At 41.8% G+C, this 17,482-nt stretch overlaps 1 protein-coding gene across 1 annotated transcript in view; it reads right to left on the bottom strand.

Moving 5' to 3' along the window:
- AOAH (acyloxyacyl hydrolase) overlaps window positions 1-16,858 on the bottom strand; it is a 72,519-nt gene extending 55,661 nt beyond the window's left edge. Inside the window, exons 1-3 of the mRNA XM_026040832.1 lie at window positions 16,705-16,858; window positions 5,225-5,320; window positions 834-894 (exon numbers count right to left, since the gene is read on the bottom strand). Coding sequence (XP_025896617.1) covers window positions 834-894; window positions 5,225-5,320; window positions 16,705-16,858 — 311 coding nt within the window. The remainder of the gene's footprint in view (window positions 1-833; window positions 895-5,224; window positions 5,321-16,704) is intronic.
- Window positions 16,859-17,482: the final 624 nt, after the last annotated feature.

Raw genomic sequence — 17,482 nt, forward strand, 5'->3', positions numbered from 1 at the left:
ATATGCATGACAAAGATTTAAAGGTTAAAGTTAATACATATGCAATTTGGCACATACAAACGCTCAATGATTAGCTACAGAAAATAACCAGAAATCCTTCAAAGGTCCTTAACCTTTAATCACCTCACACAAGTTCTATGATGGTTTCTTTCTTTACTGGAGACACAACTATGGGCTAATCTAGAATTAAGCTGAAATCTTTGATTATAGCACTTCCTTGTCCTGTAAGCAATTTGAAATCCYTTGGCTAGATTTAAAAATAAAACAGACAAACAGAAAACCCTAGGGAGGAGGAAGCTCTACCAAAAATTGTTAATTAATCTAGGACCTTTAAAGAGAAATAAAATAACCTACACRTAAATTTTAAAATTCTTTACTTTCTGTAGGAAACCTCCTCCAAAAGCGTGCATGAGTGAGGCCAGGCCTGATAGCAGGTATAGCTAGCAATCAAAAAATTGATTAAAGGCAGAAGGGAAAGCAAGAAACAAATACTACACCATATAGCTCTGCTGAGCCTGTCATACACACACAAGGTCATTCAAATTCCTCCCTCAGCCAAATGAGCTGACATTCAGAAGGCAATTACCTCAGGTAGGCCTGAGCTGAGATTCAAATGCATTACAAAAATGGTTACCAGCAGCATCCGGTATTTATTCGCTCAGCTACATGGGGTCTTTCATCCCAAGTGCCCAATCTAGAATCGTTGTCAAACATCTCTGCTTTAATACCAATGTGCTTTTAAAAATGCAAACACCACTCTTCGGTCTGACTCTACATCCATATGTGCAAAGAACAAGTGAACCAGAGATTTGAAATGATATAGGGAGGCTTACAGTTCAGCTAGGTGCGGTCCATAAAATTCAGCAAGTAGGTAGCAGAAACCTTGGAGATCTTCTAGAAAACATAAAATATAAAATAACTCAGCACAATGGAACTGATATTGTAATAGATAACACAGAGGAGATTTTCTCTCCTAAGAAAATCCCTAATTATTTTAGAGGAATGCACCTGAATCTATGACCCCACCATCTGAATTTCTAACCAAGGCTGTAATGCTGTAACTCAAATTGCCTCTCTGTCTTTAAGCCAACCACACAGGAAAGGCTGAAAAGGATAACTAGCATTTGTTAAATGCTCTGCAAATAGCATAGCATAAAAGATAAAATAAACCATATTATATATGGTACAGCATTTCCTAAGCAGTTTAAACAAACAACTTGGTAGGCTTGCAAGAAGAAAGAAAACAAATACATAAATCAAAGTGCAGAACATGATATAGTACTTCACGCTGCTGCTAGAGCTGCCTTAGCACTTCTGGGTGTTTGTACAAGTAAGGAGAATCTATTTGTGTAGAACAGCARTTGAATAGAAATAATTAAACTTTAAAAACATTTGACAATTCTTTTTTGCTTCCTCTTGCATTTGACAGCATGGGCCTTTTCTGGAAGGTAGCTCAGATTGCTTTGCTGTAATCTAGATGAAACATGTCATTCGTGCTGACCAGGAGATAACATGTTATAGATTTATTTAAGGTAGTTATATTAGGRAAAAAAAAAAAAAGTTCTCTTATCATTTTATAAGTCTTCAACAAAGACAATTTTGCAGGAGATGTGTGTGTTTAAATGCAGAGGTATCGTGATAGTAGTACTGATATGACAGTTCCTATGAAGAAAAAAAAGATTATTTCTTGGCCTGAGTGACAAAAGTGAGGCAATTTAATTAACCATGGAACTATTATCCAAAGAAGGTGTCAGGTCTTGTTTCAGCAGTAGTGTTACTATTAAAAGCTATGAAGAGGTAGGTTCACACACATGCTGCAATGACAAAGTACAACAAATTTACAACTCCTTCAATAACATATCATTTTCCCTTGCCCCTCCATTACCCAAATAGGTGTTGGGAAAGAAAATACCCAAGATGTTCATATTCCACAGGAAAAAAAAAAATACAGATATCCCTGAAGCGCCCAATTTAACCAGATTTTAGACTGTGGAACCTTGGATGTGACCCACTCTCAGGCTGGAGATATCTCAAGATGGGGATCTAGCTGCTTTCCTTGCTAGAGTTAAGTCACACCAGTCAGCAACCTGCATCTCAAGGAGGGGAAGTGGGCTCTACACTGTGGAGCAGGGCAGAAGAAAATAAGTTCTGGGCATCCTCCTAGTGATATCGAGATGCAGTTGCTGTAGCTACTACAACTGATTTCCCTGCTTCCCTGGATATCTTATTTCAGTGAAGTTGCTAGCCTCATTTCTTTGCCTCCTTTGCCACATAATTYCTCTCCACTGGCTCTTTTGGAAGCAATCTGCAAGTTAAAAATTGGTCTCCTGACTAGAATCAGATTTTATTCTTGCTCACCTAAAAGCAACACATCACAGGCATCAGTAACCCCACATTTGATATCATCACTATTTAAAACACTCTGGGACAAGGCTTGACTCCCTCCAGGCACACGCAGAAACAGGATCCAGCTTCTCCATGAGCTCTCTAGCACAGCCACAGGAGAATCTCCTTAAAGGCTTCCAAAGGCAGCTGGTTTCCATAATGTTTCTGGCCCTGGAGGAGTCATCTGGCTGCTGTAACCCACAGTGTGAACTGAGAGGAGGGGAGGGTTTTGGCCAGATGTCCATTATGGGGAGCTGATGCTGGGGGGCTGCTGGCAAGGCTGATTTCTTGTCAAAGATCTTCTTGTGAGCATAGGGAGCTCAAAATGCAATTGTCCAATGGGATAACAGAAGGGAGAATGGTGGGAAGTAAAAGGAATAGAAGGAGGAATAGAAATAACATAAAATGGTTTCTAGTAAAACAGACCCGAGTCATGAGCACTGCTTGCAGGTCTTGCTCTCCAAGTCAGAGAGAGGAAGAGAGAGAAAATAATAAAAATAATAATTTGGAGTGTTCGGGGACAAGAGAAGAGCTTAAATCAAATTAAAAGCTGGAGAAATTAGGAAAAAAATGGAGACATTTGGCCAGAAATTAGTATATTTGATTTTGCCCAACTTCTATCTGTGCAAAACTCCGACTTGACTCATTCTTACCATGAAAAAAATTCCTGCAGATTCACAGTCCTAGAAACACAATCTTTGGCCAAATCCCAGACGACAAATATTTGCACGGAAGATGACATTAATCATGTTGCCATTTCCACTTGAGCTCCAAGGTGTTTACACAGCAGCGGCCGGCACAGAAGCAGAGCATGACTCAGAGGCGATGCCAGAGATCGACGTCTCAGAGTTTGCTTCGCCTACCGGGCACCTCTGTTTCACCAGGCAGSCAGCCAGTGCACACACAAACATATATTCTTACTAGCAACGTCTCTTGTGCCATAAAAAACTGCCCATTCCCCTGGATCTGACACCTGTGTCTGCTCAAGAGGCTCCTTCACCCACAACGTTACCACTCTTACTTCTCACCGGAGTACAAGCCATGTTGCTTCGAGTAGATGCATAACAAATATTYCTATGTAAATATTTATGTATCATATTTATGTAAATATAGTTGTTTTCTACATAATCTAAAAGATTCAGTGGGACTGATAGGTACAAATTTTCCTCTCTCCTTTTCTCTAAATATTTTTTGCTCTTGAACAGTTTCTAACTTCACTGAAGGACTGATCTGTGCTTTTGTTGCAAGAAAATTATATAGGCCCATAGTAAAACCAAGTTCTTATTCCTGTTTAGTCCTAGGAAAAGTCTCATTGCCATCAATTTGCCTCTGTTATTCCTGCAAGCAACTGTAGGCATGTTCATAACAATGAAATTATTTATTCAGCTGAAATAGCATAGCCTGTTTTAATAGGTTTTCTCCTAACGAGTCCCAAACTATTGTTTCAAGCAGCATGAAGAAGCCAATGATTTGTATTTCAGTGTTCACCGCCTGGGAGAGGATAAATTGGGTTAGGCTGTAGCTGCTGCACAATCCACAGGATTTTGCTCTCATTTCAAGTTCAGGGTCAATTTTTTTCTCTTGTCTGTATCCATGCATCTCATGGAAGGTAACTGGATTATACAGATTTAACTGAAGGGATAATAGGATTTTATGTGTAAAGAGTGGCAGCTGAACAAAAATATCTTGACATGTCAGCTGAACAAGGTTCACTGAGTGAAGCATGAATGTAGACCTAGCAACTCATATTTTAAAGAAGGAATTTTTTGTTTTTAAGAGCAGGATCAGGACTTCTAATTGCAACTTCACAGTTATGTGCCTGTAATTTAAAATACTAAGAGTATGATTTATTAAACAGAAATCAGATAAGCATCATTCTGTTAATGAATGATTTCTAGCAATTACCTCCATGCCCCATCCTATTCCAAAAATAGTATTTTAGAAAGGAGAAAATTGATACTCTGCATATATCTTCTATGAAACTAAAGACTACAGAGCAAGAGAGCTTCTTGGAGACACAATACATGAAATCTTGTATAAATGACTTTTTAATGACGAATTCTTAGCCATCTTTTTTCATTCATAAAATTAAAAAGACATCATAAACTTGGGATCTAGTCACTTAAATAGTTACCGGATTCATCTATGAATCAAGTCATTCTTTTATTTCAACCATTATCTGGATGATAAAGATGTCTACAGAGTTGCATTTTTAGATAGCCAAATGCTTTTCCGGTGCTGAAATAAGGGTGAGAATAAAGGGAGTCTGTAAATGTTCATATAGAAGGGCTATTGCTTTTGAGATTTATATCATGAGTTACATTTCAATAGTTTCCCCATGCAGACCGAACAGTTCACATCTTACATCTGCTAGCCTCAGCTAGTTGTTATTATTTTACAATAGTGGCATCCTATACCTGGAATCACTCCCATCTTCACAGTAGCTGTAAAGACCCATGTCAATGAGAAAGAGACKTGGTTGAACATACAGTGATCCTGACTATTTTTAAGCTACTTGCAAAGGCACCAATTAAGTGGAGAAAAAATTATGTGGGGGAAGGTGTGYGTGTGTATGTAGGTGCAGAAATGCCTGTGGACTTAATGCAACCCGTACTAACTTTGGGATGAAATCCCAGCTCCACTGAATTCAGGTGAGTCATACCACTGGCTTCCCTGCTCATAACACCTTGCTGTCTTTCAGCTACACTAATTTTAGATGCTGAAGCATTCTTTGAGAAGCAGATAAAGCATTTTATTTTCACACTACAATACAAGTTTTTAATTACCAGAGAAATACAGCAGTACCAACATAACATATGGCATATTATTTGACACTTACCAGGTATGTAGTTGCATAGTCTCTCCAAGGCTGCTTTTACTGTACTGTTGTGCAACTGTGCAAGCTGTTCAACCACAGAGACCACAAGCACACAGCCTGCAAACAAAGAAAACAGAAGAGTGAATACGATTACCTCTGTCATTTGATGAAGCACTCTGCACCATAAAGGAATCTTGGGTGTCGTTGGCCATTTCATTTCTTGAGATGTTCCATGGCATATGAGTGTAGAGGGGGAAAAAATACCTGTGAGGTTCTGCCTTTACTCAAAAATTGTGACTTATCTGACCAGAGACCAGATGCCAGCAGAGGAATGTGTGTAACTCCCTGCTTCTTATAGCACTGAATGTGAGCACTGACCATTTGGGCCACTGTGATGTGGCCTTTTCATGGAATTTGTTCTGCAGTCCAGTGGTGAATGGCATATGTAGGGCCTCTGGGCTCAATCACACATTTCCCAAAGCCAAAACATCTCCTAAATTTACTCTGCTCTCCTGTGGTTGGGCAGAGGACATGTTCTATGACAAGTGAGGCAGGTTGTTTCTCAYGGCTAATCTTGACATGAATAGAGTCTTTCTCAAGTTGTGCGGTGCTTTTTCTGATCCTTCTGGGATGGAATATGTCCAGTGTTACCCCCACAGAGCAATCATTCCAAATCCACCTGATTACCATAAGCCTGTCATTTTAAGAAGATATTTAAAATCTGTAAGGCAGCATTGCTCTCRCTCTGCCACTCTCTGCAGGGACTCCATCATTTTATAAAGAAGCTATGCTTGGTCATGCAAAGTCTGACCAAAAGAGTCAGACCTGGCAGCCTTTCCTGGGAGTACCAAAGGTGGGCATCCCYGGTGGCATAAAATAGTCCGAGTTCCAGGGAGCCAGAAGGCCTGTTTCCASTAGCCTGAATAATAAAACGATTTCCCTTTGTGTTCCCTGTAGCTCAAAATGCTTCCTCCCTCCTACAAGACATCGCAGATATCAGGATTTGCTCTGACACAGCCCAGAAATCAAAATGAACTGCAACATTCAGATGTGGATGGAAATCCATCTCATTCCAAAGCTTTAAAGTTTAGGCGCATTAAAGTTTAGGTTTAGAGGTCTGCACGAATCTTCAGAGAACGCTTTTAAATTTCTTCCGAGTGTGCTATTAAATCAAAGTGATGTTTATCAACATAAATAACTTTGATCTTCCTATGGATCAAGTAGCAAATCAGGGACGAGGTAATACAGTTGGAACTTGCTATAGGACCTGAAATATCCTTTCATCTATTACCTATTCTACCTCAGATAAAGTAATCCAGTGGAAATAACAATGAATTGCTGCCCTTTTTGCAAGAATAAAAGCCCACTTCTCATCTTTAGAAATAAAACCCTCACTCAAAGTATGCAGCAGAATGATGTATACATCATTCTGCTAACAGCCATTACCTCTAGTCAACCTAAAAGAATAGAATAAATGAAGACAGAAACAATTGAGAAAAAAAAAGAAAGAGAACTCACTCTTCCTTCCATCTATTCCCTTTCTCCCAGTAAACCCCTCAAAAGGCCATGTGCCAGCCCAAGCAGTTAAAACTTAATTTAAAATTCACAAAGCGAACAATAGTTCACCAAGCAAAAAGAATATCTGGAAGATAGAGAACAAAAGTAAAATCTAAGGTGACATCCAAACTACAGGATAAAACACGCTCAGGGCACCTGCAGGAACAAATGGCCCAGGATCATCTGCTTCCTATTTAACTGCCAGCAGGAGTCTTGGCTGTCCTCTGCCCAACGTGCTCCAGGCTGCGCTTAGGCCTGTGCTTGGGCAGGGACCATCTCGAGCACGTTCAGATGCAGCCACCCAGGTAGGGGAAGGATGGAGGGGGAGGCAACTATGGTAGTTTGGGGCCAAGCAGTGTCATGCACTTGGCCTCAGAAAGAAGAGACCGAAACTGGATAGACTTGGTGCTGACACAGTGGTGCACATCCTAGAAATATGCTTTAAAACACTGCAAAGGGATTGCCTCTCTCTGCACTTACAACRCTGAATTATCAGCATAAGCAAACAATGTTCAAATGCAAACAAACAGGTTTACCCTTTCCCTGTTTTTCTTTTTTTTTTTTTTTCCTATGGCTCTTTACCTGTGGGGATGGAGATTTGGAAAAATTCAGTGACAAAGAAATKCAGATTTATTGAAGGCCAAAACGATGTCTTAAACACAAAATCACATAGTCTTTTAATATCTCCTTTTTTTTTTTCTCTTATCAAGGCCAAGCTTCCTCTGAAGACTCTATAGCAGACAGAAGGATGAGAATAACGACAGCAAGGTGCTGGGCTTTTGTTGTCTTCTAAAAGAAAGAGCTCTGACTGCTTTACTTCTCATCGTTCCGAGCCAGGCCCTCACAAGAAAACTAAAGACACCTAAGGYAGACCAAGGCCACGCAGTGAAGCTGTGAAGGAGGATGTGGCCGATCTTCCTTGACCTCAGTTCAGAAGTTCTCAAGGTGAGGAGAAGGAAACACCAGCAATGCTGAGGTTAACAGCGTTAACAAGAGGAACATGCCTAAGTGTGSAGAGAATCTAGGCTGGTGGAGAGACAGAGCCTGAAGGGGACCTAAGGACGGGGTGTCAGGGCAGCGRAGGCACCAGGAGAAGCGCTGAAGGCCTCAGGTGGCCCAAGCACACTGCTCAGTTTCAAGCTCAGAGCCAAAGAAGTCTCAGTCTCTCCCTTGCCTCCGACCCCTCCTTGCCGTGCCRTGAGGAAGCCTGCAAACCACTGTGCTCCCGCCACAGCCCACGTGCGCCTCGCTCGCCCCACTGCACTTGTGGTCGGGCAGAAACAGGGGGCCRTGTTTCCTGCKYTGCCTTTGCTGTTGCACAGAACAAATATTAACCGCCGCAACTTCCGTTTTCAAGTAGAGCAACTTGGGTGCAAAAGCACTAAGTGAGGGCAACCTCTCTGCAGCACTGTAAGGGGGGATTTTATTTCATTGTAAAGTTCTGCCYGATTAAAAAAAAAAAAAATCAAAATACCATGTCAGCCCTCCTGCTTGTGCCAGGAGAGACCCAACAAGCCCAGCAGATGAGGAGGCAACAAATCCTCCCTCTAGATCCCGTGCCTAGTACCCAGAATCCCAATACAATGGGTTTGAATTTGGAGTTATTCATCCTAAAGGCAGGCTCAGCAGTTTGTTTAAAGTCTTCTCTCTGGGTGGGGTGCCAAGAGTTTCCTATCTCTCTCACTCAGCCATCCGCGCATCCTTTTTTTTCTACTATCACAAAAGGGTCTTATCTCTTCTGTTAGAATTGGAGTAGAAAAAGGGGGTTGTGGACAAACAGTCGCTGAGCTGCTGGCTGAATGATACTGCCGGCTAAGCGCTTGTCATCAAAAAAGTTGGGCTGAGGATAAAGATATAAAAATAGCTGGGGCACTTCACTTTTCTTTGGAACACACACACACACACAAAAGACTTCTTTTGTCAAAGTCCTACAAAGGAAGAAAGGATAGCTATTTCTGGTTTGGCTCTGTCAAATAGAAACAGAATTCTTAATCACAAAAACAATCATTCAGGTAACCCTACTCACAGAACAGTCTCCTGGCAATTAAGCAGAAATTTTCTCTGCTGATTAAGTCAGTTAAGACACTTTTGTGTCTATCGAGCCAGGCCCAGAGGGAGGTTTGCTTCGCAGGAGAATTAATAGAGTCATCACTGAGTTTGTCAAGTGCTTAATTCAGCACCTTGGGCTAATAGACGCTATACGAATATAAATAATAACAGCCTGACTACTTGGAGAAAAAAGCCACTGAGATGAACTTCAAAGCGCCTGCTCACATAAACGAGTCTTTACTGTCCCATAGAGGATGCTGTTATGCCCCTGTCTTGGATATGGCATCTGGATCATTCAAATGTTTTAAATGTATTTACTCTAGACACCACTTAATGCCTCACAGGACAAGCAGATAAAGAAAAACTTGTCCTGTGTCAAAGAAGTAAATACAGATGCTCCAGCTCCATGTGTCCTTAGCAGCTGATGTCTCCAAATCTGCATCTGGAGTGTCTTTGTTCCCTCAAAATATTCTCTCCAGGAACAAAATGTCCTTCAGCCGCCCAGGAGCTATTTGTATCTCCTGGATGAACTGTTTTAATTGCTCTCTCTATCTCGGGTTTTATCAGGTGTCCTTGGTCTACCTCCCTTTATTCGTTATGGTCTGCTGACATGTGTGGTTGCCCCACAATAGTCCCTACCTGGAGAAACTCTAGTTTATGTTTATAGCAACKCTGCTGATTTCAAAGCATTTAATTTAGACTCATGTCCTCAGGAGAAGATTTTGTCCTAGAGACAGTAAATTACACAAGAGAAGGACTGATTCTTGGGAGGGCACAGGAGGTGGGAGGCAATTCACCTAAATTGCCCCTCAGTAAATAATTCAGATCAATTATCTGGTGAATCCTAGTTATTATGTTGTATAGGTAAAGCCTTAAGAGGTGTCTATAAACTGAGGTTAACTCCAAATATTCTCACTACCAGTAAAAACCTACTGTATTTATAATCTTATATATCATCTCTCTCCAGATTTAGTGGAAGAACAAGAGCTCACCGTTGGCTACAGTATAAAAAGTCACTACATATTAAAAAATTCAAGAAGCAACAAGCATAAAAAAAAAGCACCTCATTGAGCCCTAAATAGGTAAATCATCAGGAAAACTAACAAGTTGTCCTAGTCTTTAATGGCTCTTAATTCTGTGGGCTAAAGATGGAAAATTATTAACTAGTTGAAAAGGAAAGAGGGAAATCAGCTGTCTTTGGCTGTGGGAATCTCATTGCTTAATTACTTATAACGTTGTGTGTGAGAATATAAGCTTTTCAGTATGCTGGGATCAGTAGAAAACCACTTCCAGAACTGGGCAGTCATTATCAACTATCAGTTGCTTTTAATTTAATAGAAATTAAGATGTGATTTATTTCTCCTAGTGAGCTGGGCACATATAAGGCAGACTAGATGGGCTTCATAATTAAAGGTTTGTAAAAGCTCTGCATTTTATGTAGCTGTGTATGATTTTCTCTATAAACAAGTTTGAAGAGATTGACTCCACTGTGGCGCCTTAATAATGGGTTTCAATGGTTTGACAGGCTGAAGGATATTTTCTGTGAAAGAAATTCATTGGTATTATAATGCCTACCAGCCATTAGAAACTAGACTCTGATATTAATAAAATGCCTGTCTCTTTTAGAGATAGTTTGTCCCATCTGCTATTAATTTCTGGAGAGATAAGAAAAAGCCATAACCATTTTGCTCAGCAGCAGTAATCTGAAAACTCACATGTCAGGAAGTGCTTCTCCCCATGTATTTGAAAATAACGTTTAATAATAAAATGACATTTCCAATAGTCTTGGAAAAAAATGACACCCCAATAATAAAATCAGAGCTAGAGAGATTCATTTCTCAGCCATGAAGCTTCTGGCAGTATGAGCAGACTATTTAACTTAATCCGCTCCTGCCGCAATGGTTTGAAAGAATCTATAATTAGAATTATACCTACGGATGTCAAGAAGTGTCTAGATTCTGAGAGCTGCCTCTCTAAGCGTCAGGTCTGTAGATATATTTGTCTGAGTAAAACTTTGTTAAATGGGATTTCTGGCACCTGCTACATCATGCTCTTGAGTGTGGCAGACCTTCCTCATCCCACCAGGCAGCCTTTCTCCCCTTTGCCATCCCTGTCTTGCAAACTTGCAAGACAGGGACTATGTGACCCATGGGGACCAGCAGGCAGCAGCAGATCTGGTGACTGTTGGTTTTGCCCACAGGAGAGGGTTGATTTTCTTCCTACGCCAGGAAGGAGTAGCTAATCCTCTTTATTAATTGTGCAGAGCTTCAGAAAAGGAAAAAATAATTAAAGATTGGCCAAAAAAAAAAAAAAAAAAAGAAAAGGAAAGATTTTGGGGACAAGGCCATTTCTACCTCTACTATTTGTCTGCAGAAGCATGACCCTTGTGAAAAAAGAATCCATTTATCCCATTCCTGTCTTTATACAAAAGATGAAGGTTTTCTCAAAACACAGTCCTTGCTTCTTCCATTTCAGACTGTCTTAAGTCATAGGCTCCTGTGCWTCTCTTAAAATAGTACATAGAGCTGAGCAGTCTCTAGGGTCAGTCTAAAAAGCTTGCTAGATCACGCTGTGACTCCTAGAGAGGATGCTGGTTTTTTGGAGGAAAAATGCCTCCTTCCAAATTCATCTAATCCAGAAATGGTTCAATACGGAAGAAAACATTCTTGTTTGAAGTAAGAGCATTCATATGGAGAGATGGGAAAAAATAAGCATTTTTGATGTAAATTCCTATCTTCTCTTAATCTAAATGAATTTTTCTGTGTAAGCAAATTTGTATTCCTTCAGCTAGTTAATCTGTACATGCAATTGTGAATGCATGATTTCAAGTAGGACATAACATCCAGACTTGCTATTCTCAGTCCAATGTACTTCATGATTAATGTAATGCTTGTTCAAGTATCACACTACTACATTACAAAAAAAGGAGTATAACGTTACATAAAAAAAAAACAGGAAAGAATATTAGCAATGAGGTCTTGACTATTTCTCTTAAGGACAATGACTACAGTGTATAAGTCAAGGGTTCTTAAGGGTTCATAACTCTTAAGAGTTAGGGAGTTTTTTTAYTCAAGTATATTAGTCTATCCTGAAACCAGAAACGGTGGAAGGATCTTGTGGCTGATGCCAATAGAGATATTAGCCCCAGTTAAATTCTGCATTAAAGAACCTTGGACTTTGTCCAACCCCCAAAGTCATAATTATCTTGGAAATGCTACATGGTACAGTATTACCCATCTAGTCACAGTGTATAAAAYTGCATGTAGTGTACTGGCTAAAAACATTTTTAAAAATACTACTATAATCCAGCAGTACTTAAAGTGTGCTGAAGCATGATAACAAAAACAGCAAACCCTGCAAATATCATTTATCACCTTTTCTTTGCTCACCCCTCTGCAGTTCATGCAATAGCAGGGAGTCACTTCTGGCCTCTGACTTCAAAGAGCTCTATTCACTCAACACTGTTTCCTTAAGACACCCTCGGAGGTCTCTGATGCAGATATGCTAGTACAGAAAATTCACTTACCATCTTGTGGAAGACTCTCATATCCATACCTACCAGCTGCATAAATCCTGGCATTTCCTACATTACACTTTAAAGAGCTTTATTTAACAAAATCTATAGCCCTAGGCATTTCTAATGGTAATGTTTTTGCATTAATTAATAGAAAAGTTGTATGCATGTGCCATTAACATTTTTCTTTTCCAAATCAGGAAAGRGTATTGAAAGCTTACTGAATAGTTTCTGGGGAAGTTGTGTTATTTCTTGACACTGGGACTGTWTCCTAAAAATATTTTCAGACATACAGTTTCTAAAATCATTAGAAATGATTGCTGTGGGAATCAACAGCCAACCAGAAAACCAAACTAAATAAATTATCAAAGAAAAATTTATACCGAAAGCAAATATCAGAGGAGTAAACCATACAAAAATGTCCAAGTCTACATATGCTAATAAGTGTGTGTGTGTGTATAAATATATACATACAATAAATATATTTATATACACACACACATATAAAAAATATATAGTATATGGGCCTGCATATACATACACATGCATATAGGTATGCATGCAATCCAAGCATAATTTTTTATTGTAGTCAATAGACACATTTGCATTTTATAGTCATGACCTTTCAGTAAGATCTGGGGTGATTTTTTTCTATTTGTTTGTGAAAAGCACGAATCCCCAAAGAAAAGGATTAAAGGTTGTCAGTAGCTTTAGTATCACTCTTGCACTGCTTGCATGTTTGTTTTTTCTCAATTAATAGCAACATATATATATATATATATAAATATATATATATAGTATGAGCAACATCAGGGAAGCAAGCAGAGGTTCTGCAGCATGACTATGGTGCAGCTGCCATCAAAATCAGGCCCAAACATGGAATAAAACTCCTTGTGGTACCACACTGATACAGGGCATAGCCTTTTTACAGGACCCACTGAACTATAAATTACATGTTCTGTCGCCAGGCCTCCCCAGACAATATGAGCACCACCACTTTGTCTGAGCGTAATTAAGCCTCTAACTCCACCTGGCATGTTGCATTGTGTGGAGTTATTGGGAGCTCCAAACACCATTGGTGCTGCTCCGCACAACATTTGTCATCCCAGCATTCAGGCACAGCTAGACAGAGGCACACGGCTTAGGATGCTGACTATTAAACAAAGCAGCACAACTAGAAGTTAGCATTTTATACTGCTGCAAAGCTTCAAAGGCATCCATTCTTTAACATAATCCAAGCACTGGAAATATGCTTCAATAAGGTGCCAGGTATATTAGGAATTATATTCTCACGGGTGAGYGGAAGAGGTGACTCACAAAGGTTGCTGAAAATGGCATTATATTGGGCTCTAAGATGGTGAAATTTCCATCTCCTCCATCTGCTGAACCACAGCATCTTAGCTAGCTAGGGAGGAAGATGGAAAGTGCTGCTCTCCGAGGGTATTGAGTGCTCCCTGACTAATGGCCTTATTCCGAAAAGGGCAGTCAAACTTAATCGGCAAAAGAAGTAGGGCAGCCTGGTGCTRGGGAGAAAATAAATAAACCCTGCTATTTGCAAATGATCCTTGCAATCACAGCACAGAACCGCAGAGAAGTGGCCTGGGAGAAGTCATCTTGCACAAGCTCTTGCTGTAGCAGCTAATCAATGATATCTACACCATTCTCAGGAGAAGGGATGGACATGGACCTGTTAAGACCTCCAATGACAGGAGCTGATGGCAGTGCTTACCTTCCTCTACTGTTAGAAAAACTTTCTCCTAACCTGAATGTCCCTGCTGATATTTATTTCTGTTATTTCTTGCCATATCTGTGATGGATCTGGAGAATGTATTACCCCTTTAACATTGCTGAGAACAGCTCTCACATTTTTCTCATTTTTTTTTTTCTCTAGACTAATTATCTCCAGTTTATTCAATCACTCCTTATAGTTTACATTTGTTTTTCTCTGAAAGCCCCAGTCACTCCACACATTTCTTGATGCACATCCCCAAAAGCGAACATACCCAGACTGAAGTCATCTTTCTTTTCATTTAGTCAGATGCTCCAAGCTTCCAAGATTGTTTTGAAGCTAACCCTGTCCTCCACAGTACTTGCAAAGCATCTCAGCTTTATATCAGCTGCTAATTCAATAGCAGACTGTTTCAGCATCCAGATTAAAGAAGAGATGGAAGGTACTATGTGACCTTGTTTTGTACAGCCTTCCATTTGGGGATGAGACGCTGGTAATTACTCTCTGTGTAAGGTCACCCACCAGTATTTTTCCTGYCCTGTAGAAGCTTAATTAATGTCACAGATCTCTTGGCCATTAGATTAGTGCTGAGGTAGTGCCAACAGCCTTACTGAAGCCAAGCTACAACATCTACTGCTGCTTCTGTGTCTACTGGCCATATGAGAAAGTCAGGTTAGTCAGATACTGCTTCTCCTGAATAGACCCAATTAGTCCCTTATATTTGCTTTTGGAAGGTGCTTTGAGRAAGTCTAATTAACTATTGCAGGATTTTTCCAGGAACTAGTGTTTAACTGGCTGATCTACAATACCCCTAATTCTCTTTCTTCACCATTTTGAAGGGAGGTGAATGCAGTGATTCTTCCCCATCTTTCGTTGCCTGCCCCATTTTCTAGGGTAGCCTCTACCAGCTGGGAGGTTGCTTCCGCCACATCTAAATGAAACTGTCTTCATTAGAGAGCAGGATGATTTGCAAAGACCCTTTACAGGAATCTGTTATATTTGAGAGGAGAATAAACCTTTGAAAATGCTTCATTAATAATGGAATATAATTTAGATATGATGAAATATTAACATATTAAATGTTAAACATTAACATTGTTATTCCTTGGGGACATGGATCCCTACCAAAATACATTTCCCAGGAAGTGCTACAACTGGGGAGCCCCTGAAGCCTCCAGGTCTTCCCCCAGTAGGACCAGACTATGCTATAGAAGATGCTGTCTAAGAGGGACACAGAAAGAAGGCACCAAGTTATATGTATTCAGCTGGGGTACCTGACCAGCATTTCACTTTCCTCTCTCATCAGTTCTACTTATTTCTTCAAGGAGTGTGACAGTTCCAGTGGGAAGATTTCATGACAAAAAACAAATCTTGGTTTTCCTACTGAAAGAGCATCCATTTACTGACTGACATGGGCTATTAACATAATAACAGTCTCCATCATGCAGGTTATACACACAGAGGAGTGATCAGAAATGACTATTCCGTGTGCAGCCATTCCATTTCCCTCCAAAAAGAAAAACTCCAGGCAAAGAGCTTCAAAACATTAGGCACATGACCAAACACTTAACTTGCTTGAGCAAGTCCATTCCTTCAAGAAAATCCCCTATATATCTTGCAATAGACATTTCTCACTAGGGAGGTGATGGTAAAAACGCTGCCTCAGTCTATATTGCCAAAAAAATACATAGAGGACTTCCTTACGGCTCTTTCTCAAACCCTTCCCAAATAGTCCTTCCCTGGGCTGCCTTGGCAGGGCTGCAAAAGCCCGGGTTTTGTCAGCATGGGTATTTCCCTGAGCTGTGACAAACATAATGTGGGGCTGAAAGGAAGTATTCCCGTCCGAAGCATGGAGAACGATGGCACGGTTTGTGTCTGCAGCGCAAAAATGCCTCGAGAAGCCAACAGAAGCCAAACCCAAAACGTTTGATAACTTCAGTGTTGAAATACTGAACGATGTATGTTTTACACATTGTTTTACATGGCAAAAACCTAACTTCTGCAGGCTGACAGTGTCCCCCTGCAGCTGCATGGCTGCCATGGTTCATGCTGGCCCTGGTGTCACCAGTTTCACCAGTTGTGCTGTGGGGCTGCAGCAGCCCGTGTGCAGAGGAGGCACCGCGAGCCCTGCCGTGCTTGCCCTGGCACCTGCGCGGGAAGGACTTGCTGGAACGTGTCCCCACTGCATCCCTCAGGCTCCCCTGCGTGGGACACGCGCGAGAGGGCAAGCCCAGCGCTGCACATGTCTGAGGGAAAGTTTCCCAGGGAATGGAACAGCGGAGGAGACCCAGATGAGTCCGTGAGTCTTTCCTGCAGCTGATCCCAGTGCATCGGGAGCAGGAGCAAGTGTCAGAGAGCAGTCACACTCTGCTTCACACCCAGACCTCCAAATGCTAAAGCCACCACTGCAGGCACCATTTTCTGCAGAGCGAAAACATGAACTTTGGGAAAAAACAAAATCATAAAAGCTCTCCAGACCCCATGCTCGCCTTGCAAAATACTCAGTGATTATTTCACCAACGACTACGTGTGTTTTGCAGGCCAGCTGTTGAAACAGATAAAGGAGTGATTTACGATGCACACAGCAATGCTCTGCTCTGGCGTAGCAGGGAACGGGCGGGCGCAGCAAGCAAACACGAGCTGGGTACCTACCRACACACGTGTGTCCTTCGTACACCCCCGAGAAGAGCGAAGGGGCCGAYGGGCTGTTCCCGTTGGCGAGAGGGGAGGCAGAGGCAGCCGTCAACAGGAGCGCGAGCCAGAGCATGCAGAATGGGCTAGGAAACATTCGTGTAGACCCTCTCATCCTAAGGAAGGAAAGAAAGCAAAGGAAATTAACGGGGAAAAATACACATGGCCCTTTTTTTCCCTTAAGGCTCAGAGAGCATTCTGCATCCTTGTGTCCTTAGCAGCTCAAGGAGAAAGGATGCACAGGCTCGTATATACTCCTATACTCAGAGGACTCATCCGCTCATATATCCGCTTATACAACACCAGGACAGACTCCCGCCCGGACCCACGCGCCTGCCCCCCTGCCCACAGGCCCACAGGCCACCAGCAGCCCTCAGCCCCTCTGCAAAGCGCTCAGGACGCTCCCACCGCCTCCCGCGCGGCCGGCTCTTCCCGGGATGCGCAGGGAAGCGCCCGAGCTGCCCCGCTTGCCGCCGCAGCCCCTTCCCAACCTGCCGGCCCGGGCGGAGCAGGGGCTGCRCGCGCGGCTCCCGCCTTAGCCTTAGCCTCAGCCTTGGCGGCGCAGGACTAACGACCTTAAGCCACAGCGCTCGCCGGAGCCACTCAGCGCCGGCAAGGCAAGACACTCCCCTGAACAACTCGTGCTGCAAAGGGAAAGGAAAAAACAACCCACAAACCCTTCCCCTCCTCCCCACGCTCCTCTACCTTCCCTCGCTTCACAGCGCGGCAGAAAAACAAA

Source organism: Nothoprocta perdicaria, unplaced genomic scaffold, assembly GCF_003342845.1.
Source record: "Nothoprocta perdicaria isolate Ctin4 unplaced genomic scaffold, notPer1 scaffold_269, whole genome shotgun sequence".
NCBI classification, from domain to species: domain Eukaryota; kingdom Metazoa; phylum Chordata; class Aves; order Tinamiformes; family Tinamidae; genus Nothoprocta; species Nothoprocta perdicaria.